General features: G+C 53.1%; 1 protein-coding gene across 5 annotated transcripts in view; it reads right to left on the minus strand.

Moving 5' to 3' along the window:
- The window catches only part of ACVR2B (activin A receptor type 2B), a 42332-nt gene that overhangs the window by 2883 nt on the left and 11585 nt on the right, over positions 1–27864 (minus strand). For 2 of the 5 annotated variants that reach the window (XM_028518158.2, XM_036030502.1), the window contains exons 2-11: positions 17386–17593; positions 16861–16970; positions 16555–16706; positions 16333–16476; positions 15636–15779; positions 15135–15283; positions 13115–13229; positions 12273–12411; positions 12047–12177; positions 705–10609 (exon numbers count right to left, since the gene is read on the minus strand). In XM_028518158.2, the coding sequence (XP_028373959.1) occupies positions 10415–10609; positions 12047–12177; positions 12273–12411; positions 13115–13229; positions 15135–15283; positions 15636–15779; positions 16333–16476; positions 16555–16706; positions 16861–16970; positions 17386–17593 (1487 nt within the window). In that variant the 3' untranslated portion in view covers positions 705–10414. Of the gene's footprint in view, positions 1–704; positions 10610–12046; positions 12178–12272; positions 12412–13114; positions 13230–13253; positions 13939–15134; positions 15284–15635; positions 15780–16332; positions 16477–16554; positions 16707–16860; positions 16971–17385; positions 17594–27864 lie in introns of those variants that run through there. The other 3 variants (XM_036030500.1, XM_036030499.1, XM_036030501.1) reach the window with 3 other exon arrangements.

Below are 27864 nucleotides of genomic sequence, written 5' to 3' on the forward strand. Positions count from 1 at the left end.
CTCCAAAACGTGAGACCTAGCTTGCTGATTCAGATCTGCGGTGGTACTTCAGAACTCTTTTTTTAGTTGATTTTACAGAAAAGGACAGAGATAAACATCAACTTGTTGTTCCACCAACCCATGCACTCATTGGTTGATTTGTGTTATGTGCCTTGACCAGGAATCAAACCTGCAACCTTGGCATATCGGGATGACTCTCTAAGCAAATGAGCTACCTGGCCAGGGCAGAACTCTATTTCTCAATAGCTAAGCAAGTGGCCCCGCTACGCAGCCATGTTTGGGAATGGCAGAGCTTGTATTCTGCTGTAGTCCTGAATATAACTGACTTTCTAGGCCTCTCTGTTCCACTTATAAAAATATTGCTCAGGGTTGCCTGCAAAGTATTAAGAGTGGTGGGTGGGGAGGGGGTGTGTACATGGGGGATCTTGGAGACTTGGAGAATATACCTGTGCCCTAAAGGAACTTGGCCAATGTCCCAGGACAGTCCACTTAGGAGGGGCCCAGTGTCTCCAGCCCCAAGGCCCGTGGTGAACGAGGCACTGGACCACTAACCACATGCTGGAACCAAGCAGGAACTCACAAGGGTGTCCGATTCAGCCCTGTCACTGGGAGAACACCATTTTATTTATTCCCAATTCCCATAAAAAGAAACCTCAATCCCCTGCCACATGATTAAGAGAGACAACAAGGTGGTTGTTTTTTTTAATTATTATTATTATTTTATTTTCATATACAAAAAGATAAAACTTGAAATAGTTCTAGATTTTTCCTCCTATTCTGTTTGTTGGGGTGTGGCTGCTTCTTCACACAGGGGGAAAAACTACATTCACATCGGTTTATTTGAGGACCCAGTGCAGAGTTCAAGCAGCAAAACCCCAACTTAGCAGATCTAATTTCAAACTTGACACTCATTTCTAAAATTACCACAGTCAAAAGGAACAAAGGTCCACTGCAAATGAATGAACTATGATACAATGTTCTTTCCAAAACGTCTTCATTTTGCAACTGTAATTACACGGATGTCTGCTTAGGCCATTTTAGATGTGTGCATGTATATAATATATATGTAAGATTATATATATATATATATATATTTCAGCACACTTTTCAAATCCAGACAGGGGTAACAGCAACAAGCTTAACTCTGTGTGCATATATATATATATATATATATATATCGTTTAAAAAACATGACACTTTAGTATAACTTTTGTTAAATTCAGTAGTACAAGCTATTTCTGTTCTACAAAATTTTTATTTTATAGCTACAAGGGTGAACATGACCTATCACATTTACATGTCACATATCCTGGTGTACAAACAGTACTTATTGAATTTGAGCCAAAAACTAGAAGTCGTTCATTTCAACACTTGAAGAGCTTCCTCACTTCTACAGCCTCAAAGTCATAGACTAGTCACATTTCCAGAGTTTGCAAGTCCTCATTTTAAAACTGCAAGAAACAGGTGAATCCAAACTTTTAATTACAATTTTGTATATACAAGTTAGATAACACAGCTCAATTAAGACTTTGCTATCATCCTAAACCCAACACACACATTCTCCACTAAGTTAGACAAGTCTTAGGGTTTCCTTCTTCTCCTTACAAATAATGTACAAATTTAGAAGTGGCTGGTAGAACTGATATATAAGATGGCAAATGACAGGTGACATTTTTCTGTTGGTTCCCGAACTGGTCCTGCAGGTTTTGCGCTCTGCTGTGTTCTTTACGTGTTACATGCAGAAGCTCTTTCCACTAGAATTGACATCAAACTCGGTGTAAGTTACATTTACAGTACTGTGTAGTTATTCAGATTCAAGGACAAATGTGAAACAATATTAACAGGTGAAAAATTCGGCCTTTGACGATACCATTTAAGATCATGTCAAATTCATAAGCAGATTCTTTTGTACAGTTGAAAAATGGCATTGTGTGGACGTGTGGCGTGGAACTGAAATCTAGAAGTATGTTTCTAATCTGCGGTAACCCTCGCCCTCAATTCTCAAGGACCACTCAATTTTCTTTGCGCTTTTACAGGATTCTGGGGTGGGGCGGGGGGTGGCGGGGGCGGGGAAGGGAGCCACTGGCTTTCAACCAGTTCCGCCCCTTACAGGAGGCCTCAACACTTTCAGATGAGACCTCCCAGGCATCTCTGTGCCATCACTGGCCCTCAGATGGCGTTTGACAATGACCTGGACACTTTCCAAACCAAAACCCACATGCTGCCGAACCCTTCCCGCTCTCACCTCTGCCACTGCTGGTAAAATCTGGATGAGCGTGTTTTTCCCTTACGGAGAAATTGTTTGGCGAACAACTGAAATACCTTAACCGGCAGCAGTGCTAAGGAAAGCCCGCTTGGGCCGAACAGGGCAGAGGCCACCAGGAGGGCCGAGTCGGGGACCCAGCGGGGACACGCCGGCCACGGCGCCTACCACGGGCAGCAGGTCGGCCGGGCAGGCAGCCCGCCCACCAGCGTCCGGCCGAGTGACCGCTTTTCCATTTTGGTCTGCCACCGCCGCCCGGGAGACAAAAATTCAGACGTGGTCACTGCTGGTCAATTAAACTTTTTGAACTGGTAAAAAAGACTCTTTAAAAAATATATATTTATTTATTTAAAATATATCAAAATGACACACAGCCATTTCCCACAAGGCCTGACTTCACAGCGACGGAAGCGGAAGCGACACGCACCTTCCCGAGATGCACCGGGGTCGGAGCGCGGCCCCGGAGCCGAGCCGCCGCCCCCAGGAATGTTCGACACCGCAGCTTGAGCGACTGGAAGTGTGTTACAAAGAGCTCATCTTTGGAACTGATCGGGTGCAAGGCCAGTCCGCCGAACCGCTTTGCCCATCCGGACACGAGAATACTGAAAATGGCAGAATTCAAAGAGGGACACAGGAAGCACCGTGCGGACCACACTCCAGACCTGCCCGCCACAGGCCGGGGGGACCTTGCCGGAAGCCCCCCCTTTGTCGGTCCTCGGGAAGAGTTCTCACAACAGGTGAGTGCCCACACTTGGCAGGGTCACGAGCCTGCGGATCGAGAGGACCCAGATGGCGACACTGCTCAACACGAGGTCTGAGGTAACTGGTTCTAAAGTACCTGGAGCGCGGAACGGCCCCCAGAAAGTACGCGTGGGGAGAGGGAGAAGGCGAGGTCTGGGGCTAGAAAAGACAAGTAGAAAAAACGCTTACAGCAGTTGCTTTGTGGGCGGGGGAAGGCGGGCACGAAAACAGACACGACAGGGGCACCTTCCCAGAGGCAGGCTGGAGAGCACCGCACCGCAGTGGTCTTCTGCAGGGGACACACCAAGGAGCGCCGGGGCCGGGTGGGGACAGTTCCCGGGGGCTCCGGGATCTGCTGAAACTACATTTACCCCGAGTACAAACGGGTCCAGTGTAACACGCCATCCCGAACCAGACTGAATAAGCAACACAGCTGACCGCAGATGACCCACGAGGGCTTCTCCTGACAAAACTGCCCGGCCGGTGGACCTCTGAACGCAGCGGCCTGAAGCCAGGCCTGGGGGACAGGCCTTCAGCTGGGCCTCAGAATGGGCGGTTACAGATACAAAGAGTTACCTGCATTATTCGCCCCCGTTAGGTCCCCATCAAAAAGGCTCACCCAAGTAACCATCTACTTTCTACCCTCAAATAAAAAGGCTGACGTGAAGATGGCCTTCCACATGATAGCAGCACTGCTGACCTTGGCAGGAAGAGCCCGAAGCCTGGTAGACGTGAGAAAGATGCCCCGCTGGGGTGGAGTTCCGGGCTTCCTGCCGGGCTCCTGGGTGACTCGGGTTGTAAGCCACGGATTAACCCCCAGTCGCCTCCAAACCTCCCTCACCGGAGCGGACCCGTGGCTGGCAGCTCTCCACTTGATTGGACCACCGTGGCCACAGTCCACCCTCTCCATCCCCTCCCCCGGCCTTTCCCAATTACTCATCTGGAAATTCTGTCCCCACAACTGGGTAACTTGGTCCTAGATCTTTCAGTTTGGTGAATTACTCGTATCACCAAACGCTCATTTGAAGTCTGATTCTTTTTCTAGTCCCAACCTGCCCCCATCTGTACGCTAAACTTCTGTTCCCCCAAAACACCCCACATGACTGCATCCTATGGCAGGAGTTTATAAACTAATTTTTAACCTCAGAACCCTTTGTTCAAAAAAAAAATGTCAGGAGGAAGCGCAAACGTAAAACACCAAAAGACTCCTCTCACCCCTCCCCAGGCCCTCTCCTCCGTCTGCAAGGAGCTGGCGAAGCATCACTGTCCTATGCAGTCGCAGTGGGTGGAGCCTGGGCCAGACAAGACCCAGAACTGGACTCCACCCCGCCAGTGTGTCGCGAGAACCCACGTGAGCGCTAAGTAGAAGCCCCACACCACTCACACTCCAGTGTACATTTATCTCGAAAGGTAAAGCTCATTACTCTGGTTACAAAATCATTCTTACTCAAACTCACTAGACTTTATAAAAATAATCTGGTATAAAACAATCTCCACACTGTGCAGAAGAATCTGTCAGGTGATATAACTAAATATATATGTAGAGCTATAGATTTTTTCAAAGTAAAACTTCAAGTGTCATATCTCTATTATAGAACCCACTCTTTTATTTACAATGCTAGCTAACAACGCTCCGATGCAAACATGACCAGGACAGACGGGGGGAAGGAACCCCGGCCCCATCGGCAGCAGAAATTTGCAGGATTCCAGACAGAACTCACTTCCTTGTGAAAAACCCATCTTCACCTGCCTGAAAAGCATCAGCTAACCAGTCATATTTTTCATAACTATGAGCTCAAAATGTAAACTTTGAAAATGAATGTGACACTGCCACAGATGTCCAGAAGAGCCCACACCTGTATAACCCACTGCAAATACATGTATGTCCGTGTACACACCTCTTCGGTGTCCTAGAGTTGGCCTGCAGTGCTCAGAGCTGCCCGGGCCTCACGCAACCCGGACACTCCTGGAGACCACAGGGCAGCCCAGGGCCATCCCCACACGTGGGCGTTTAAAAAACAAGCATTTCAACTCACAAGGAAACACCCCACCTGTCATCTCTGCGAGCTGCCGCAGAAGCAAACGAGGTGCCGCGGGTTTTGGCACTGTGGGGGTACAGGAGTACCACAATCAAAAGTCCTGCTTCATTCATACCTGGAAGATGCCCTCAGGAAAACGTAAAAGCTTGGTAAAAATGCAGATAGTGGTAAATCCTTTCAATTCAAAATCCTGTCCAAGCCAAAGACTACAGTAGACCCAAAAGGAGTCTACTCCTATTCCATAAAACAGGAATATGAACAAATCCCGCCTAGATCACTTGGACTTATCTGATGCTAGTTTGTGGGTCGCTGGGATCCACTCATTTTTTTTTTTAAATGTGGCTGACTCAACCAAATTTCCAAAGGCAAGTATTTTAAACTTTAGTTTCTTTTTCCTACAAAACTAAATCCTTATGTTAAAAAACTTTTCCAAGCCTTCTAAGGGTTTGGGATACATTCATAGGGGAACTGCTGGTTACAAATCAACAACCAGGAATCTTACTTAAAGAACTATGGATATAACCCTGAATTCATTAAACATTTACAAATCTAGACTGAGATGAAACTTTCATCAAATGAATTACTGAGCCAGTTTCTTTACCCAAAACATTACAATTCATCAAGACTTAAGCTTGACATTACTGGGTTGAACATATTAACTGAGTAGTTTATTAGCTAAGCTTTTTGTAAACAGCCAATGACCAAGGAGAATTCATGTCACCAAAGGAGAAAGAGCCACCACGCCCCTTCCTTTCTGGCTGCTCACCCTGGATGAGGGTTGAAGAGTAAGCTCCCTGGGCTTCCTGGGAAGGTGTGGTCACATGTCCCCAACATGTGAACCGTGCCCGGCTGTCTTTCCAAAGATGAGCCCATTAGAACCCAATAGCTATTGAAATGTCTGGGAGAGGCCACCAAAGTGAGTTAAGTTCTGGAAAATGCTATCCAAATTAGGCATTTTTCTAGTGAGTCAAGTTCTCAGGAATAATGACTGGCTATTGGACTTCTGGTACCAATTCTAAAAACTCACATACTTATGCTTACTATATTATTAAAAACCATCAAACCCTTGTCTTACAATTAGGTGCCTGGGGTTTTACATGGCATTCTAAAAAGGGCAAAAATTCCATCTGCCAGAGGGCCATCCAGCCCACCCACCCTGAATGGGACAGCCACTTCCCTGCTCTCGTGGCTCAGAGTATTGGGGCCATGTGACAGGCTTTCTGAGCCACACACAGCACATGGTAGACATTCAATACACAGCTGGGCCTGCCACCAAGGAAACACCACACATAGCCCAAGCACCCAGGGCAGGGCAGCAGGGAGCAAGAACGTGGCCGACTGGAGAGAAAGGTGACAGAGCAGAGCTGCAGGGTCACCAGCTTTCCTTCCTAAAGCCTGACATGACAAAAAGGTTAGCCTGGCCCCAGAGGCGATGGAAGAACTATCTCCAGGGCCTGGAGATGAGAGACTATGTGTGTGGGGGCTCCAGGCTCCTGAAGATGCTCTAAGCTGGACAAGGTCCTTGTTCGCATCCATGCGCCACATCCGGACAGGATGAATCCTGAGTCAGAAGCAGCTGGCACTCATGGGGAAGGCTTCCGTAGGCAGGGCCAATCCCTCTGGGTGCCTACCAGCAGCCAATAGGACAGGAAAGCCATGCTGAGTAACAAAGGCTGTGATGATGCTCCCCAGTCTCCCTAAGCCAGGTCTCCCTTTCTCCTAAGAACAGTCTACCTGCAGCCCTTGCCCTGAGGTACTTACTCAGGAGGACTCCTAGTGGAGACCAATGGTACCCGGAGAATGCCTGGCTTGGGCCAGCCCCAGGAGGTCTATTGACTAGGTTCATGGCCTTCCTTCCCTTCTTCCCCTGTCACTGATTCCTCTGCAGGACACTGGCACAGCAGCCTCTGTCTCCACCTGCTTACTCTTTCTCGTGTTCACTGCTGGACTTCTCTGGCTAGGGACATCTTCCCATCGTGATCACGGGTGTTTTCAAACAGGGCACCTTCTTCCCCAAAGCCCGTCCCACAGCCAGAAGCCTGCCTGGAGGACAGGACACTAGAAAGGAAGGAGCAAGGATCCATGGTCACTGCTCCCCCGACTCAGCTGCCTTCCCACTGTGGACGTAGCAGCCTCTCCCACAGGCAGAGAAAGCGATGCCAGCCTCCATTCCCACCAGCTCCCACAAAGCCTGGAGTGGGAGAGGCGGAGTAGTCATTACCTGAGCCCCCCAGAAGTGAATGTCATGTGAAACCTTTGTAGAGAAGAGCACAGGCAGAGGCCCTAGAACACCCCACACACAAATGAGGCCACCAGATGGCTCACTCCCCAAAGAATTCATGACAGCAAACACACCTTATCTGAGAACAGATTCACCCGGGTTCCTCGCTGCACACTCTGGGACGAGAGTACCCACCTTCTCCCAGCCAGCACAACGGGGGATGTTATGGCAGGAGGGGCAAAGGCAGCCTGAAGCCCAAAGAGCTAGCTGGACTCTCCCCCATCCCTGGCCACATCAAACAAGACCATCTCCTGACACACCTTTCTGGGGCCAAGGCCCCAAGGAGATGCCAGAGCAGCTGAGCACAGGGTGAGCAAAGAGGGAGTTCTCCCTCCCCCGATAAAAGGCATGCAGACCACCAGGAAGACCTGCCTGTCCACACTGTGTCCCAGCCAGCAGGTCCCCACATCAGAGCCACGGCTCAACCCTCCATGGCCAGGCCCCAACGTGTCCTCCCAAGAAGCCAGCCAGCACACAAAAGAGAAATCACCCAGAAGACACCTAAAACCACACGGAAAGGCAGGGGTAGGACCAGCGCTCCAGTCGTTCCTGTAGTAGGTCGGCTAGTTGTTAGAGGCTCATTAGTTTCTGAGGGTGAAAGTAGAGACACCCGGCACTGCCCGAGGAGAAAGCTGAGGAAATTAGATATGGCACTTTTCAATAAATATTTTAAAGCTTCTGAAAGAAAGAAGTGAAAAGGGAAAGCAACTGCTGTAAGGCCTGTTTTGCTGTTAAAAATTATTCCCAGGGAAGAAAATACCACAGCACAAATATTCTTTCAAAAAAGTAAACAACAACATAGCTTACCAAAAAAAAAAAAAAAAAAAAAAAGTCCCTGTAACCACCTCGGCCAGCTCACAATTTGACCCATGAAGCAAAAGCTGAGCTCTGGGGAAGGGGAGCAAGCTCATCAGGGGCCCAAACAGAGGAAAGGACACAACCAGGTGGACACCCCTTGGGGCAGCAGGCGGCTGGCCCCTAGGGTGTATGCGGTGCCGCTGGGCCTCGAGCCTCAGGGCGACAGGTGAGAACAGTCCACTCCAGACACGCCTCTCTAGCACAGACAGCCCGCACACAGTGCAGGCTCCCAGGGACACTGCGGGTCTCTCCCAACTGCTGCTGCTGCTGAAGTCCTTAAGAAATGAAATCTCAAGTGAATGACCTCAGGTGGGTTTTTGAGGGCCACAGTTTACCAAGTCACAGTGGGGTTACCTGTCATTCTGAACGGCAACCAATCGAAGTGAGGACACCTGAACCTCCAAAGAACCCAAGAGGAGGTGCCCCCTCCCATCCTCACCCGAGTCCACCTCTCTCCATCACCCACCCAGTCCCCCCTCGATTGAGAGCTCAGGTTCTAAAATAAAATGGTCTACAGAAACCAGAAGGAAAAGCCTTCACAAATAAGAGTGACCAATGCCCAGATGCAGCCCAGCCAACCAACCTACAGGTGATGACAATTCTGTACAAGGGCGTCACCAACAGAAATGGTAGCACTATTTAGAAGACTCAAACTTTTTTTTTCCTCTGTCTTTTAAACTCTCTTGTCATAAAAGCCACCTTACATTAAAATATACTTATTACAAGACAACACAACTAATAAAATATATAATAAAACTTACACAAGTAGAAAATTCTGAGGTATTTCTGGTTTGAGGTGGTCTGTGGTCGTGAAGTTTTCATTCTTTTATTTTTCAAAATTTAAACCTCGGAAGCCACATAGCAAAATGTGTGTGGATGCACAAAATATATGTGGATGTATGTGTGGTCTGTTTTGTTTTGTTTTGAATTTTGCATGTTTCATAAATTAAAAAAAGAAGTTGAATGTTGAAACAGCAGCATTAGGAACATTCACTGACTAGAGCAAGGGTATGGCATAATAAAGGGTTTTAGAATATGCACCACTTTAAGGGCCTGGAGAAAGCTATGTCCACGAGCCACATAAAGGGGACAATAATGTCACCACACAGGGCAGAGCCAGCGCTGCAGGACTCACAGGGTCTCCAGAGAGGCAGGCCTCTGCTGGCCCCACCCAGGAAATCCTCTTGCCCTGGCTGTGCAGGGCGCCCCCTGTGGGCATTTCCCTGAACTGCTCCAGGAGGAAGTAATGTATTTCAACGCCTCCTCCTTTAAAGATATTTTTACAGCGTCATGTCATGAAGAATGTGCCCACTCAACCGTAATTTCTACCCTTACCTAACCTAAAATAGGGCAGAAAAAAAATGTTCTGTCCTAGGCCCAAGCCCAAGGTAGTGGGAAAAACTGGTCAGGGCCAGCGGACGGGTCAGAGCCATATCTATTTTGGACTTTCTCCAAACCCCCCTCTTGCCGTTAATGCTCGGCCTCCACACGGTCCTTCCCCTCAATTCCTGGTTACCTGAGAAGTAGCCTCACAGCAAAGGATGTTGCTCCGAACGTGCCCGAGTCCAGTGTAGCTCTGCTCCAGACCCTACCCCACGCCCGCCCCGCCCTCCCCTTTCAACTCCAGTCCGAACCATCCTCCTCCTCACCCCTATTCTTCCTGGTCAGGACAACACCCGTTAATCCGTGAAAACACATCTGCTGTTTCTTAAACTCACTGTCTAAAAAGGAGAAAAACACAAGGAAAGGGAGGGAGGGAGGTGGTAAGGGCAGAAGGAAACTCCTCCGGAGGAAGTATGTTTTTATGTAACAGTCTTCAAAGGCTCCTCTAGGAAGAGTTTGCAGCATTAAGTTTCCTAAGACAGGAGATGGGACTCTGTGTCACAGATTCCGAGACGAGCAACGAAGGCAGGGGAAGCTGAACCCCCAGGGCAGGAGGCAGCGGAGGCTGCCAGCACGGCGCTGGATCTGCATTCACAGCTCAGCACCTCGACGCCTGCTGACGCGTCCACTGTTTGAGACGCAGTAGAGCGATGTGCTGGTAGAACTGATCCGATCCCAAAATAATATTAATAATAATAATAATTATAATTATAATAAAAAGTCAAGGTAAAATAGCAGCTGCATTTTATGTGTTTGTTGGTGTTATGAGATTTCCAAAACAAAACACAACTTGTTTTTTCCTTTCCTCTTCAGATCCACCGAGTCTGGAGATCCACTCGTGTCCTGGGCTTAGATGCTCGACTCTTTAGGGGGCAGGTCCACGTTGGTGACGGAAGTCACCAGGGAGACGAGACAGTCCGAGGTAGTGCCGTTGACCGACCTCCGGATCAGGGACACCCGCTCCTCCACGCAGCCCGCAGACAGACGAGCCTCTGCATCGTGGTCCCAGCACTCCTCGATGGTCACACAGAGCTGGGCCAGGCCCTGCGCCACGAGGAGGGGAGGAAACAGAGCCTGTTGGTGCCCCTCAGTGAGGACAAGCCTGGGGGACAGCAAACTTGATGATGTACCCGAGACCAGGCAGAGCCCACAGGTGTGTCCCAACCCCAGCAGCCATTAGCAGGAGCCTGGGGAACACTGTGGAATCAGGGTGCCACCCCTCCTGGCAATCACCGCCCTGAGCCCGCTGGCCTCCCACCACAGCCCCAGTGGAAGGCCCGTTGAACGTCATCATAGGCAGGGGGGAAGCCAGGCCCCTCCTGGGGCAGAGACAGTGATATTTAAGCAAAATCTTTATGTGAAGCCCAAGTCACGTAAGGACCCAAAAAGCGGTGGTCACAGTGGGACCAGAGGACGGGGCACCGTCCACCCTACTGCTCACAGCCTCGGGGGGCCCTCCCTAGAGTGCAGGGCACATGGTGTATGACACCCTGTGCTGGAACCAACTGTGTAGAGCTAGACGAGGCAGAGGATGGACAGCAGGCCCCCATCCAGGCACTCTGGCCTGCTCTGCCCCGAGGCCATGTTGAGACCTCTCTGGACACGGGGCTCCTCATCAGAGAAATGGACCAGCTGCCCTAGCACCTCGTCTTGGGAGACTGAGACAGTCTGAAGCAGAAGGCAGATTCTGACCCAGGCTCCACCTTCTCCTCTTGCAGCCGGGGGTTCCAAGGAGCAGCGTGGCAGCTGAACTTGGCCTTAACAGCTTGGCCCCTGGTGGTATGTATGGTAGAGGGCTACTACCCCCAGTGTTCCCAATACTGTCCGTTTTCTGAATTAACCCTGGGGTGGGTGGGGGGTGTGGATCAGGGGAGCTGAAGGCAAATATCCTCCCAAGACAGGTTTACGCTGCCAGGGTCTTTCGTACAACATCCCTGGAGCAGAGGGGCCCAGGTGCCACGGGGCTTGGCCCAGGCCCAGAAAATGATGAAGGCAGAGAACAGAGGAATTTATCAGAGCCAGCCCATATTAAGCATTTATATGATAGGTATCCTGCCAAGGGGTTTATAATGATAACTCATTAAATCTATTACTACCCTGAGAAGACAGAGGCTCAGAGATATAAAGCAATTTGCCTGAAGTCACCCAGCTGTGCATTGGCAGATCCAGGATTCAAACCCAGAGAGGTCAGGCTCAGTCAGGGCCAGCAGGCTCCACGGCACAGGGTCCCACATGGGGGCAACCTGGGCCCGACTAAGCAGACCCAGAGCCACCTCCTGGTGGCTCACTGAACCTTCCTAAGGCTTCCCTGGCGGAAGAGAAAAAGTGCACTAAGTGTCCTCTGGCCTGGCAGAGGAGAGGACTGTTTTGCTGTCTGAGGCATCCCCTCTTTCGGCACTACACCCCGATCTCAGGTTCTCACCACAGGTGAGAACTCCCTTCCCTGCTCCTGTACAGCCCCATGCCCTGCGGGCACCTCACCGGGTGCTTCAGCCAGTGATCCTTAATGGCGGGCCGCATCTTCTTGTGCACGACCACCTCCTGCAGCTCCTCCAATGATGGGTGCTGGCCGATCTCTTCTTCAAAGGGCAGCATGTACTCGTCCACGGGGCCTGGGGGTGAGACCGGGCCTGGTGAATCCCCGCCAGGTCCTGCTGCTCCCCACCCATCCACCCACCCACAGGACACCTGGGGCGCAGGCACTCACCGTCGGCAGCCTTGCAGCGGGAGACGAGCTCCCACAGCACCAGCCCCATGGCGTACATGTCGATGCGCAGGAAGGCGTCTCTCTGGAAGTTGATGGCACCCTCCAGCACCTCCGGGGCCATGTATCGCCGAGTGCCCACCTGCAGGAGGGAGAGGGTCTACGGTCACCATCTACGCAGGTGCCCTCAGTGCTGGACGGCAGACGCATCCCTCGTGCACCCTAAGAAGCCAGGGTGGCAGAATTCAGAGTGGGACACTGACAACAATGGCAAGGCTTGCTGTCCCATGTTCCCAGGAGGGTCACAAGAGGCCACGGTATAAACTGTACCTACGTGATCGTTTAAGATGGCACACCCTCGGGACTGCTGTGAGCTAACCTGCAGGTGCTGCCTCCACCCCATCATCCCCACACGGGCTGCACAGACGTGATTTACTGAGAGTAACACCAAAAACGAAAGGGGAAGGGGAAAAATATCAGCAGTGCTTGTTTTAGGATGATTTGCTTAGGCTTAATTTTTGGTTAATTTTTCTATGCTTTTGGGTTTGGATTCTTAGTATATCTTCTATTTTATCTCGCCTACCATTATAACTGAAAGAAAAAGACTGAGTCAACAAGGACGAGCGGACAAAATCCCAACCGGGAATCCGCGCTGCTCAGCTGACCAGCCTGGCTGGCTCTGCCGCACTCCGGGCCTCGCCTTCCCCAGCAGTGCACTGTTCTCGCGTTCTCAGGCAGCTCTGAGCTCACACGGCGGCCGCTGCCTGTGTGCCCTGCCCGCTGAGCATCAGAAGGGCAATGCCTCCCCTGTGCCAGCCCCTCTCTTCCACCCCGAGCCTCGTTACCTGCCCATGAGTATCCCCTGGAGGCTTCCCTGGCTCAAACCGAACAGCCAGGCCAAAATCAGCCAGCACAGCGGTGAGGTCGTTCTTCAGCAGCACGTTCTTGCTTTTAAAGTCCCTGTGGAGACAAGTGGACTGAAATGAAGGCCAACATCGTGGTCTGACCTACCTGCTCATGGTCTTCCATCTCAGCTCTCAAGATGTGGGAGCCCTTGCCCTATGGCCCCCAGAGACCCCAGAGCAGGCCATCCCGCCAAGCAGGGGGGCAGGGTCTGCACCAAGGTGGAGCTCCATGAAGCCACAGGTGGGCAGTTTTAGGACATGCTCCACCCCCTCCCCCAGTGCTGCTGTTAGATTCCCTAATTAACTGCACTCTCCCCAGAGCTGCTAGAGCAACACCTGCCCCCACTGGCCGACAAACTCCATCCCAGTCCCCACGGTACCGAAGGCCAGCCCTATGTTCACAGAGGGGTTGAGGGCAGGCATACTGACCTGGGTGGGATTCGGGTTTTCTGAGGAGGATTTACAGTACTTAGGGCATGAGCGAGCACTGCAGCTGAGCCTGCCTGGGTTTCGGGGCAGGCCCGGGGGCTCCAGCCCACCACGGAGGCAGGCACAGGGCAGGGTGCTGGCGTGTGCGCCCAGCCCCGCCTCTCACTAGTAGTGACTCTTGGTCCTCAGTCTCCTCAGTGCCTGCCCCGGCCTTGTGGTGAGGATGACACTGAGAAGGTAGTAAGTACACATGCTGGGGGCCGCCCCTGACACACTTATATGCACTAGTGTTAGGTTGAACCATAGGGAAGAGTTGACATTCAACTATTTTTGACCTACAAAAATGGCAATTTCATACAGTCAACCTTTTATGACATTGCTGTTCGTACCACTAGGGGCCCTTTCCGGAGTCCAAGGCTTGTTCCCCTCCCTCAAAGCCACAGAACCACTCTAAAGTAGGTATGGCGAAGTTACCGCATTTTGCCATGTATAACGCGCACTTTTTTGCCCAAAATTTTTAGGGAAAAATAAGGATGCGTATTATACATGGGCAGTACTAATTCCATATCTATATAAATGTTTTTAATTCTTTTACTTATGCTTATGTGTTAAAACTGTACCTCTAGAAAGCAATAATGACACCTGTGTGCAAAATAATACCCTGGAATACATAACTGGTTTTGTTTCTAAATATAAATAAATGAACGAATGAATGAATGAATTAAAAATTTAAAATGAAGGATTTTCTTTCCTGAAATTCTGGGCCAAAAACCTGAGTGCACATTATACACAGGAGTTCATCACACAGGGCAAAATACAGTGCTCACTCCCTTGTACTACTGTCCTCATCCATAAGATGGGCCAGAAACACCATGTCACAGGGCGGCACTGAGGACAACGGGAGCTGGCATCTCTGTGTGTTGGCAGCACCACCTGCCATGCAGCGGCACTAAGATAAGGAGTTAACAACAGTGGCTCTCAAAGTACAGTCCCAGGACCCCAGAGGGTCCCTGAGACTACTGTTTCAGGGGATCTGCAAGGTCAAAATTACATTCCTAGTAATCTATTATTTGCCCCATCTTTATGCTCCTTCTCTCGAGAGTGCAGAGTTTTCCGGAGGCTACATACATGTGAAGTCATCACTGTGGCAGTTAACGGAATGCATGTGCTTTAGTGCAGCAAACAGTAGACATAAGCCACCTACACAAAGCTCTTCTGGAGAGTGGAAAGGGATTTGAACCAAAACGTGAGAACAGCAGAGCCAACTCTCCGGTAATGCAGTCAGCATTTTCTCCTGCGGCCACTAGAGGGCACGATAAAACCGGCTTGAGAGGCCAGGCCAGGCCCAGACTGGGGTGGAAGGCAGACAGCAGCAGGTGGGCCCAGGCTGCTGTGCCCAGTCACTTCTGACAGACCTCACGGTGGCTAAACGTATTTACAACACTGAGACCCGCCGGGCCCTGCTCTCGCCCTCCAACCTTCTCTGCAGCTCCAGGCCAGGCGCAGGGAGGCTGACTGCTAACCCAGGTACCTGTGGGCGATAGACGGCTTGTGGCCCTCGCCACGGCACCAGGGCACGTCCTCGTGCAGGTACGAGAGACCTCTGGACATCGTCTCTGCCACGTGGCACAGCTCGTTCCAAGTGATGATGTTCCCCTTGAGGTAATCCGTGAGGGAGCCCTGGAGGAGGAAGCACAGGACTGGGGTGCGGGCTCTGGGGACAGGACAGGCCTGGCCCAGCCTCGGGAGGCCGTCTCCATGGACGGCCAGCCGGGCTCCTGGGAGGCTGGAACTGATAGACAAGACGCATGAGACCAGAATGGGTTTGCGGGGGGTGGGGTGGGGGTTCAGATGTATTAATTATGAAATTGCTACTCTTACTCATAAAAAGTTATCCCAGAGTTAGGGGTTCTCACTGTGGACACTCCTGTCTGCACCTGTGGCAGGGGTCCCTGACTGTGGGAGGCCACCATGGGAACCATGGCCACGGCCACCTCACCCTGTGTGCCCCTCTGCACGGGGCATGGCTCACCTTGTCGTGGAAGGCCGTGATGAGCCACAGCTCCACCTCGAGGTTGGAGCCTCGCTTCTCGGCGGCGATGAACTGCAGCAGGTTCTCATGCTTCATGCCGGGCGTGCTGAAGATCTCCCGCTCGCTCTGCCACGACTGCTTGTCCTGAGGCAGGGATGCGGCTCAACCCCGCTGCAGCCACACCACCGGCCCCAGAACGGCCGCCCTCCCTCCGTTCCCCACACCCTCAGTCTCGGCACCGATAAGGGGGCAGGCGGAAGACCTGGACGGAGCCGCGCCCCGGAGCATAGGCCAACAGTGATTCCTGAGACCATGTAAGGCCAGCACGTGCTTTACAAATGGGCATGTGGAGGTGCAGAGGGCAGTGAGTGGCCCAGCATCACCCGACAAATGAGACACACAGCTGGGCCTGGCTTTGCTAAGGGTCTCAGGCAACTGCTTGGGGTAGCCTGGTGTCCAGGATCTCTAAGAAGAATCTGATGTCAAAAACAAAGCCTGAAACCCAGAGTGGATCAAGGTTTTGCAAATCAGGGAGTTGCAAAGCCCTACCTAGCTGCACAATAAATTTCACTGCCCCAAGGGGGCCCATTTCTCTCTCACCCCCCCCCCCCCACTGTGTAGGGCCTGGACTGCCCAGGGGGCAGGAGAGCCTGGGCCAAAGCACAGGTGGATGGCCTTCAGCCCTGCACGCACCCACCTGCAGTGGGAAGATCTTGACGGCCACAAAGTCGTTCATGAGCTGTGCCTTCCAGACGCAGCCGAAGCGCCCCCGAGCCTTGATCTCCAGCAGCTGCAGTGGCTTCAGGCCCACCAGAGGGGATGGGGGTGGAGGTCCAGGGTCCTGGGGGAGACCGGCCTTAAGGACCCTGCCCTGGCCTCACCGCCGGTACCCCTGCCCCGCCCCAGCCAGCCGTCTCACCTCGTGGATGTCCACGTGGCCGTAGGGGGCTTTTCGATGCCGGTACATCCAGAAGGCCAGCAGGACGATGAGGGAGAGGCCCCCAATGGGCAGCAGCGAGTAGGCCAGCACCGTAAGCAGGGTGGGGGCTGTCGGGGGTGGCTCGTACGTGACTGGGGGACACACGGAGCCCTGTGTCACACAGCCCGCCCACCCCTGAACCTCCAGGGCCAGAGAGCCCTGCAGCCACTCCCCACCCGACTCAGGAGCCGAGCGCTCCTCACGGGCCAAGGAAAGGCCCCAGCCTGCCTCTCCCACGGCCCTCACCTTCCGGGCCCCCGGCCTCCGGCAGGTGGGTGAAGCGCTCGTTGCAGAAGTTGCCTTCACAGCAGCAGAAGTACACCTGGGGGTTCTCCTCTGTGGCCACACACTCCTGCCTGGAGGCACAGTTTTCCACACCCCCCCTCAGCTGAGGGACCCCGGGCTCTGCAGGGCCCACCCGGCCAAACCCCTCCCCGATGACAGAGCACCCCATGGGGGTGTACCGGGGGACAGCATACTCTGCAGAAGTAGGACCCGAAGTCAGGGAGGGAGGGAGGGCCAGGGCAGACACTCCCCGAGAGCCCTCCTCGGGACGAGGCCCGGCAGGCACAGTGCTGGGCGGGCTGGGGCCCTGCAGCAGCCCTCTGTGCCCAAGCTCTCACGAGAGCCCGTCTTTCCCCTCCCGTCCTAAACGCAGGCTGGGTTTCACAGACACCCTGATGCCCGCAGGGTCAGCGGGCGGTGTGCCGGCAGGCGGGTGCCAGGGAACAGAGAGACAGGGAGGCCCGGAGGGCAGGGTGAGCGCGGCACCTGTCGTAGCAGTTGAAGTCATCCAGCCAGCAGCCCTTCTTGACAAGCTCGATGGTGCCGGAGCTGTTGCGCCAGGACGCGTAGCAGTGCAGCCGCTTGTCCTGCTCGCCCTCGCAGCGCTCCAGGCCGCTCTGGTTGGTGCGCTCCAGCTCCCAGTTGGCGTTGTAGTAGATGCACTCCCGCGTCTCAGCCTCCCCGCGCCCGGAACCTGCATCCCAGCCGGAGGTCAGAGGCTGCTTAGCGCTCCACCCACCCCTGCTCCCTGCCCTGGACCAAGGCCGTCACCCATTGGGCAGCTCCGTGGGCCAGCCAGCACATCCCATCTCATTCCCCCAGCAACTGCCCTCAGGCCCAATCAGGAGGGAGGGGACCACACATCTAACAACACAGGATGGAGACACAGCCAGCCAGACTGGCGGCCAGATGCAAAAAAAAGGGCTCCACCAACACCTCAGGCCCCTGGCCTGGTGGGGGCGGGGCAGCAGCACTGCATGCCGGCCTGTGGGGGCGGGGTGTCCAGCCCCGACTATCCAACTGGAATGTGGGCAGAATCGACAGTTTTGATCACCCCCGTCTGCCTCAGGTAATTCTGATACAGACCTCAGGGCCCAGGTGCTGCTGTCTGTGCTCACTCACCACAGCCCCCACCCCAGGGAGACACTGCTGCTGTACCCCCCACAACGCCCAGCGACCACTAGCGGTGCTCAGTAGGGCTGCAGAAGGTCATCAAGCACCAGGCCCTCGTGTTCTGGGTAAGGTTCCACAGGGACCACAGGGCATACACGCCCCAAGCAGACGGAGGGCCGGCTGGTGGCTGAGGCGTGAAAACAGATGATCCTCCCCGCGGGGCTTGGCCCCTGCAGCCCCCTGTGGACGCCCTCCACCCTCTCCCGTGCCCTCCTCCACCCCCTGCAGCAGTGCCACCGGGTGGCCAAAGTTCTGATCCTCAAACACAGCTTCAAATGTTCACCAAATCCATCTTCCTCACCCATCCCCTCCAAAGCAACCCCAGGCCCGCCCCCACACCTGCCCCTTTGCCCTCAGACCCCACAGCCCTGCGACAGGAAGGAGGAGGAGGAGGAGAGGCCAAAGGAGGCTCCGGGGAAAACTGGTTCTGACTCCCGACCCACCGCCTAGGCAGACACGTTCCCAGGCCTCCGTTTGGGAGTGCCCTGCCCTCATCCCTTTACAGGGTGCCCCTGATCAGGGGTGGCAGCCATATTTACAGCCTCAATGCTGAAACCCCCCACCCACACACCCAAGAGGAAACCGGTACCGAGCCTACTCCTAGCCTCTCCGTACTTCTTGGGGTTACTGTGAGCTGGTGACCCGACGCTGCCCCTGGCTGGACTCCCCTACAACTATTCCCACCTCAGAAAGGAGGAAGGACGGGTCAGGGGCACCCCCCATGGAATGACAGTGAGCCAGCCCACCGGAGTGCTGCTTCACCATCAGCCTGAAAGGCTGGCTAGAGCAGAAAGACCCCGCTTCAAGCCAGGGAGGGGGGCGGTGCTGGAAATGCTCTGAATCCTCGAACAGCCCAAGGTTTCCCTCTCCCCGAGCTCCACCCCCATCAGAGGCTCCCCTGAACAAAGGGCTGACACCCCACTGCACCCAGGGAGCAGGACAAGGCGGTCAGGTAGGAGGGCCCGTGGCAGGGGTGGCCATTCTCCAGTCAGACCCTCCCCTTCTGCATCTCTCCGCAGTGATGGGAGGCTCCTTCCAGAAGGGCCTGGCCAGGGGTCAGCCTCACATCTCAAGGGTCCAGGTAGGACTTCAAAGTTTCACAATGTCACCCAACCAGAAGGCCAGTGTCCAGCTATGGCTCCAGCCATCCAGTGCCATGAGGTGCAGACTCAGACACCAGTAAGGAGGAAAAAAGTGGGTACCAGACCACCCAGGCAGCTGGGACCCAGCCTGATCTGCAGGCCGGGCCTCAGGGTCCACAAAGGGGCTCCTGCAGGGGTGCACACTGGCTCCCCACCCCAACCAGGCCCTGCATCAGGCTGAAGGTTTGGGGGAGACCTGAGGGAGCGGGTGGGCGTCGGAGACCACAGGCTGGGCCAGCACACCAGGACCAGGACCCGGACCCAGGTTGGGTCCCACAATGCACACAGGCCCCGCAGCCCCTGCAGCAGCATCTGGGGGCTGAGCCACGCAGCACACCCAGTACAGCGGATGCAGAGCCTCCTCTCCTGGTTGGGGGTCCCACTGCTTTCGCAGCAGCAATTCCACAGGGGTCCCCAGAGAATGAGGCCCGGGGGAGCTGCGCACTGCCCATCTGCCTTCCCTCAATGCAGTCACACCACATCGCCTGGGCCTTGGACGTGCTAGTCTGGGCCTTACTTGGCACAAGCGACTGCCTCTGGCTGCAAGATGTTTTCTGCTTCCTCCTTTCATCTCAGCTCCGTCCTCTCCCTGGAGGCCAGGGCAGCTCTACTTCCACAAGCCTTATCTGTGCTTCCTCCAAAACCTAGCTTATCACCCTCGACAAACTGCCGGTGGTTGTTTAAAGGAGTATTTCAGACATTCGAAAAATGCACCAATGATGTGACCGAAGATAATCCCCAAGAGCAAACACCATAATGAATGCCCGCATAAAAAACAAGTGTCGCGAGCGTGCTCAACAACTGCTTTTCAAGTGCCAGGCCTCCCCCACAAGACTGCAACGCTGGTGAAGGCGGAAGCCTTGACTCTCCACTTAGCGCTGGGATCAATTTCGGACACATGACGGACACACAGACAGACAGACAGAAGGACCCAAGAACACACAGAAAGACATAGTTATTTCCTGGCGAGGGCAGGACTTCAAAGGGCGGGGACAACAGGAGTGGTGGCTTCACCCTGCTGCCCAAGCTCCCGGGTCCTCTGGGGAGTTCCCACCTCCGCTCAGACAACAAGCAACAAGCCCCCACGTGAAGCTAGAAGTCAGAGCGAGAGGCTGGCAGAGGTGGGGTGCAGACCCCTCCTCTCTCCGGGCCGCTGACCAGGCAGGGGCCCCTCTGGCCACTCCTGTGGGCAGGACCCAGGTGCACAGGGCTGAGCACTCCAGATCGCAAGGCTCCAGGGGTAGGACCAAAGGTTTGGCATGTCACGGGACCCCCACCTGGCACAGGTGACCGAGAAACGCAGCCATGAGCTGATGGACTTTGGTCAAATCGTGGCGCTGACGCTTCCTAGCTGTGTGACCCTGGGCAAGTTACCACACCACCCCCTGCCCGTTCCCCCCACTCGTGACAAGGGAATAATAACAGCAGAGCACACTCCCAGGGCTGTTCTAAGCGTGAGGCGAGTTAAAGCTCTTTAAGAGTGGTTAGAACAACGCCCAGGGCTGGCGTGTTAGTGTTACACTGGAGTCGTGTGTCTGTCTCCCTTGCTGCCCAGGACGAGCCTTCACAGCACAGCCCCCCGGGGGGCCCCCCAGCTCATGGAGTGCACAGGGCGCACACCTACACACACCCACACCTGCTAGAGCTTGGCGTTCAGAGCCTAAGGGGGCGGGGGGGGGGGGTGCTGGGGAGATGGCAGGCTCCAGGCCCCTCCTACACCACACCCAGGCCCTGCTGCCAGCTGGAGACCCAGGGGCCTCCCCCCTCCCCCCTGGCAAGCTCTGCTTCTGCACACATTTGGCTATTTATAGCCCCTGGCAGCACTCCAACCACAAGGCCGCCTCTGCCTTTTAATAGACACAGGGCTCCTGCCCACACTCACAGAGCCAGGGCACCCATGCACAGGAGGCTGCCTCTGACCTCCAGCTCACCCCCCCCCCACGTCCTGCAGGAGAGGAAGCTGCGCTCCCACGAGGCTGGGTGGCCTGTGGTGCCCCCTCACACTTGCTGCCTCCCAGCCCCGACCAGAGTGTGCTCCCCGACACCTGGGCAAGGGGCTCACTGTGCTCCTGAGCTACAGCCCACCCAATCACTGGCCTCCAGAGGAACCTGGGATGCTAGTGACAGTGTCCCCAACAGGCAGTCCCTGTGTTCCAGGGGGCCTGCACCCTGGTGAAAAGAAGCCCCTAGACTAGGCAGGCTGACACCCCACTCCCAAAATCCCCACCACCTCCAAACACCAAGGGACATCCAGAGTACGTGCAGATTCCACTCTGGACAGACCTCCTGGGGAGCTGGACCCTAACGGACACACGAGGAAAAGCGGTGGCAGGTCTGCTTCCCCAGCTCAGTTGGCCTGGGACGCGACCCGCTATGCAGGGGGGAGCAAAGAGAGCAACCCTACCAGGGTCCCACCTGTGAGGGACTCCGAGTGAGACAGGGACAGGGGAGAGTGACGAACAGATGGAGAAGTGAGGTGAGACCAAGCCACAGCCTTGGGGGAGGATCTGGAGCTGGAGCGGCCGTGTGTCCCCGAGGGTCCCCTGAGCTCGGGCTTGCGGTGTGTCCGGCCCAGCCAACACCTCCCGGAGGAGCTGTGGACCCCCGCAGCCTGTGGGCCACCGTACCCTACCCTTGGCTCCTGGAGGCGCTCCCAGGGAGCAGGTACCTGTCCCCACCCACACGGGCACTTGAGGCACACCCTCCCCAAAGCCTCCATGCCTGAGAGGTGGCCAAGCAACGGCAATTAAGGCAGCCCCGTGTTCTCCTCACTGTCCAGTTCCAGGTCTGCCCAGAGAGGACAGGCTGCCGTAACCCGCCCCCCGCCCCCCAACAGACAGGGGCCAGGGTGCCTTCCTGGAAGACTCCCGCCTTAGGGTCCCCTGCCCTGCCCCACTGGGAGGCAGCCCTGCTGCAGTCTGCTGAGCACCTGCCGCCCCGGCAGGTTCCCCGGAGGAGCCACCGGGTGCTCATCCGTGTTCACGACTCCCTCCACCACCCCAGCCGGCACAGTGGCATCTTCGCCTTCCCCACAGCCAGAGCCAGGACGACCGGGGTGTGGGGACTGAGGGACCTAAGTGGGGATGGGGGTGGCTCGGGGAGGGCTGGAACGTGAGACAGACAGCCACCACATACAAGCACGTACCGTGGACCGGCATGTTTGTACACTGGGGCAGGGAACAATCCAAAACGTACCCACATCCGTACGCTCACTTACACAGGAGAGGAACTCTCGAGTACAGGTTCCCAGCAGCCAAACACCATCTGACTGGCACGTCGCTTTCCTTCCCCACACCCGTGTGTGTCTGAGAGCCGCCCAGACCAACTCACGTCTCCTCCGCAAACACACAGCAGGCACTGGACTCTCCAGCACCGCGCAGACCCTCAGGACAAGCCTGAGGGGCCTATCTTCCGGACGAGGGGCCTGAGGCACAAAGGGCTGCAGGAGCCCACCCGAGTTACACCTTCGGTGTCACAACTGACGACGTGGGACCTGGCAGCCTGGCTCCGGGCCAGACTGCACGTGGTTCCCCTGCTGGGCGACCCGTTCACCCTCTGCGCTGTGTCCGTCCACCGCAGGACCTACTGCACGTCAGTGTCCGTCCTCCTGCTGGACTTCTGTGTCCCCTGCTGCTGGTGGAAGCACGGGCCGGGCCTCCTCTGGAACCCTCATCTGCGAGTTCCCTAGGCTCACGGGCAGGTGTGTCTCTAGGGTGTGCGCCCTCGGGTTAGAGATGTTGGGTCCGAGAGCACGAGCACCTTCCATTCACGGGACGCCGCCAGACCTTAAGCCTCTCCCGACCACTGCGCGTTCACATCCTTCCCCGTTTTTCGGCTGGGCTGCTTTTCCTCTGAGTTGTAGGAACTCTACGTATTTTTTTAAAGGTATAAACCCAAAAGGATGACCATGGGGAAAACGAACTCTGAAGCTGGAAAGCAGATACCAAGTGGTCAACGACCACAGACTCCTAAGCTGGCTGTGGAGGAGGCCGAGAAGCAGTACAAGTCCCACTGCAGGATCCCCCTCGCCCCGCCCCCGCAAACCAGGAGTCTGTGCTGTGGCGCCAGGTGCTCCGGGACAGCGGGGCACGAATGGGTCCGAGTGCAGGAGGCTGATGGGAAGGCGTGGCCAGCCGCTCAGAGCCACTGTAACACTCATCAGGGCTGGGGGCCGCCCCTGCCCCGGCCCAGCAGAGAGTAGAAGGTTATGTCTTTTTTGTTTTCAATTTTACTTATTGATTTTGAGAGAGAAAGAGAGAGGAAGGGGTGGGGGGAAGGAGGTGAGAGAGAGAGAGCCAGGCAAGGAGAGAGAAACATCGATTTGTTTTCCACTTATTTATGCATTCATTGGTTGCTTTTTCTTTTCCTTCTTTTTAAAAGATTTTATTGATTTATTTCTAGAGGGGAAAGGAGGGAAAAAGAGAGGGACAAAACCATCGATGTGTGAAAGAAACATCCAGGTTGTCTCTCATAAGCTCCCGACTGGGGACCTGGCCCACAACCCAGGCATGCGCCCTGACTGGGAATCAATCTGGTGGCCCTCAGTCAGCAGGCCGGCGCTTAGTCCACTGAGCCACGCCAGCCGGGGCCATTGGTTGCTTTTTCTATGTGCCCTGACCAGGGAGTGAACTCAAAACTTGGCATATCGGGACGACACTCTAACCAACTGAGCTACCTGGCAACAGCAAAGGTTATCTTCTAAAGAAGATAAAATAGCCTTTGGACAGGGAGGAGCAGGCAAATGTGAGAGTACAGCTATGACATAGAAATAAGATACAAAATAATATACCGAGTGCAGAACCCCCTAGCTCTCATCTCCCTGTGGCTTCCAGGATGTTGGCAGCTGGGCCTATAACCCAATGGAAAACACAAGACACTTCTCAGGAGACTCTGAACTAGCTTCAGAAACAACCCAATCAGATCATCCTAGCAGTCCCACTCACAAGCTCAGAACTTTCAATCAGTATTTGGATCTATCCTTAAATACAAAGGGTTCCAGGAAAGCCGCACCCATGCAAGACAGATTAAAACAAGCAGGAAAAAAAAAAAAAGAACTGTGAGAAAACAGAGACCATGCGGGTTGACAGCTTCAAAAACTGTATCACTACCCTCAGAGAGATCAATGGAAATGCACCATGAAAAACAGGGTGGCACAGTGAAAAGACTAGAAAACAGAAGCTCTCTCAGGAACTAACCATATATACATATGATTACAGAAATGAAAATCGGCAGGAAAATTAGAAGATAATGTTGAAGAAATCTTACAAAATGTAAAGCAAACACACAGATACAGAAAATAAGAGAAAAAAGACACGGAACTTGGAGCCCTAGTCCTGGAGGCCGGCACCTAAATAGCAGGCGCTCCGCGGTGAGCAAGCGAAAGGGAAGAAATCAAAGGCCAGCACAGGGCCGGCACAGGCCCGCCCCCACCAGGGCACATCACCGTGAACTTTCACAGTGGTGGGGACAAGGACAGATGCTACAGCCAACGTCTAGCAGGAGAGAAATGCTGCCTACAAAGGGTTGGAAGGGCTTTGAACTTCCAGCAGCCAGCAGTTAGGGGCTAGGATACAATGCTCTTCCCATTGTCTGGTCACCTATCTCGCACCAGAAGCTTACCATTTGAATTACAATAGCTTCACACTGAATCCTGGCAACAACTACCACTCGTTTTTTCTTCAGGACCCTCTGGACTCCTCTGGGTCCCTTGCACTCCCCAACTGTTTTACTCTGAGGGCTAACTAAAGACTAAAGCCGAAAGGCTTTTTCTGCATCTACTGAGAGCATCCTACAGTTTTTCTTAACTCTGTTAAGATGATGGATTCAATTTTCAAATTTTTTTTTATCAACTATGCATTTCTGGGATAAAAATACTTGGTCACGCCCTGACCTGTGGGGCTCAGTTGTTACGAACGCCACCCTGTAACGGGAGGGATGCAGGCTCAGTTCCGGGTCGGGGCATACGCCTGGGCTGCGGGTTCAGTCCCCAGTCCAGACACGTATAACCCTTGGTACGGGTGTACAGGGGGCAACCAGCAGATGCTTCTCGCTCGCATCGATGTTTCTCTCTCCCTGCCTCCCTCTCTCTAAAAAGGAACGAAAAAAATGTCTTCAGGTAAGAATAAAAAAAAAAACTTGATCAAAACCTGTTATTATTTTGCATATTGCTGGATTCTACTTGTGAACGTTTTCACAGTTTTTGTATCTTACGTTCATTACGAACATTAGTTCTATTTATCGCTCCCACTCTTTGTTCCCTGATTTCTCTATTGCTCGTTTTTTCTGTTTGAAAACTCTTTATTATCCCATTTGTCCCCTTCATTAGCTTGAAAAGTATCTCTCCATCCTTTAGTGGTTACCTTAGAAATTATGGTATGCCTTCTTACTTATCAAAATCTAACATTAATGGGTAGTTACACTCTCTTTCTGAACAATGGAAGAATTTTTTAAGAACAATTGAATTTCGTGACTTCCAATCAAGAGAGACGCATACGTAGGTACACTCTGCCTCCTTGCACAACCAAAAGAAGGACAACAAATTAAAAAACAAAAAATAACCAGAACTGCCAGAAAATCAAACTGAATGGAAGTCCGACAACCACAGAGTTGAAGAAACATTCATCCAGGCAGGTAGGAGGGGTGGAGACGGGCAGCTGGGGTGTGAGGGCGCATGGCAAGGCGGCAGCTGGAGGACCAGGGCAGGTGAGGCGGCAGCTGGCGGACCAGCAGTCTCACATCTGCGTGCAGATAAACTGGGAGGAACAACTGGGGAATGAGACAGACCATGCAACCCAGGATTCCAGTGCAGGGAAATAAAGCCTCAAAACCTCTGACTGTAAAACCTTGTGGGGGTTGTGGCGGTGGGAGAAACTCCCAGCCTCACAAGAGAATTCACTAGAGAGACCCTAGAACGTACAGAAACCCACCCACCCGGGAATCAGCACCAGAAGGGCTCAATTTGCTACGGATAATGGAGGAAGTGACTGAAAGCCAGTGGAGAGCCAAGCAAGTGGCACTGTTCCCTCTCTGACCCCTCTCCCAACATACAGCACCACAACACAGCAAAGTGGGTTGCCCCACCCTGGCGAATACCTAAGGCTCGGCCCCTTACAACATAACAGGTGCACCAAGATAAAGAAATATGGCCCAAATGAAAGAATAGATCAAAGCTCCAAAAATAGAACTAAGTGATGAAAAGATAGCCAAACTATCAGATGCAGAGTTCAAAACACTAGTAATCAGGATGCTCAGAGAACTGGTTGAGTATAGTTGCAAAATAGAGGAAAAAGTGTAGGCTATGAAAAGTGAAATAAAGGAAAATGTAGAGGGAACCAACAGTGATGGGAAGGAAACTGGGACTCAAATCAACAATTTGGACCAGAAGGAAGAAATAAACATTCAACCAAAACAGAATGAAGAAACAAGAATTCAAAAAAATGAGGAGAGGCTTAGGAACCTCCAGGACATCTTTAAACATTCCAACATGTGAATTATAGGGGTGCCAGAAGGAGAAGAGTAACAGCAAGAAACTGAAAACTTATTTGAAAAAATAATGAATGAGGAATTCCCTAATCTAGCAAAGGAAATAGACTTCCAGGAAGTCCAGAAAGCTCACAGTGTCCCAAAAAGTTGGACCCAAGGAAGCACACACCAAGGCACATCATCATTACGTTACCCAAGATTAAAGATAAAGAGAGAATCTTAAAAGCAGCAAGAGAAAAGGAGATAGTTACCTACAAAGGAGTTCCCATCAGAGTGTCAGCTGACTTCTCAAAAGAGACCTTACAGGCAAGAAGGGGCTGGAAAGAAGTATTCCAAGTCATGAAAGGCAAGGATCTACAACCAAGATGACTCTATTTGGCAAAGCTTCCATTTAGAATGGAAGGGCAGATAAAGTGCTTCTCAGATAAGGTCAAGTTAAAGGAGTTCATCATCACCAAGCCCCTATTATGTGAGATGTTAAAGGGACTTAGCTAAGAAAAAGATGATCAAAAATATGCACAGTAAAATGACAACAAACTCACAACTATCAACAACCGAACCTAAAACAAAAACAGAAACAAACTAAGCAAACAACCAGAATAGAAACAGAATCACAGAAATGGAGATCGCAGGGAGGGAGGGGGGGAGAATGGGGGAAAAGGTACAAAGAATAAGAAGCACAAATAGTAGGTATAAAATTGACAGGCAGAGGGTTAAGAATAGTATGGGAAATGGAGAAGCCAAAGAACTTATAAGCACGACCCATGGGCATGAACTAACGTAGAGGAATGTTGGTGGGAAGTGGGGTGCAGGAAGGGGGAGAAAAAATGGGCAACTGCAATAGCATAATAAAATATATTCAAAAAATAAATTTCATTTTCGCCCCACCTACATATAGCAATGTTATCTTTTTATATACATCTCAAACTTAGTAACACATTTCTCTCCTAAAATAATTGTGTGAATATTTACCATTTTCATTGTTCTTCATTCCTTTCTGCATGGCTGACCTTCCATCTAGATCATTTTACTCTGCCTGAAGAACATACCCTTAACTTGAAACCTTCATTTTTTTTTTAAACACCAATGTGTGGCTGTCTCTCAAACACCCCTATTGGGGACCTGGCCTACAACCCAGGCATGTGGCCTGACTGGGAATCAAACCAGC

Source organism: Phyllostomus discolor, chromosome 7 (genome assembly GCF_004126475.2).
Source record: "Phyllostomus discolor isolate MPI-MPIP mPhyDis1 chromosome 7, mPhyDis1.pri.v3, whole genome shotgun sequence".
Classification (NCBI taxonomy): domain Eukaryota; kingdom Metazoa; phylum Chordata; class Mammalia; order Chiroptera; family Phyllostomidae; genus Phyllostomus; species Phyllostomus discolor.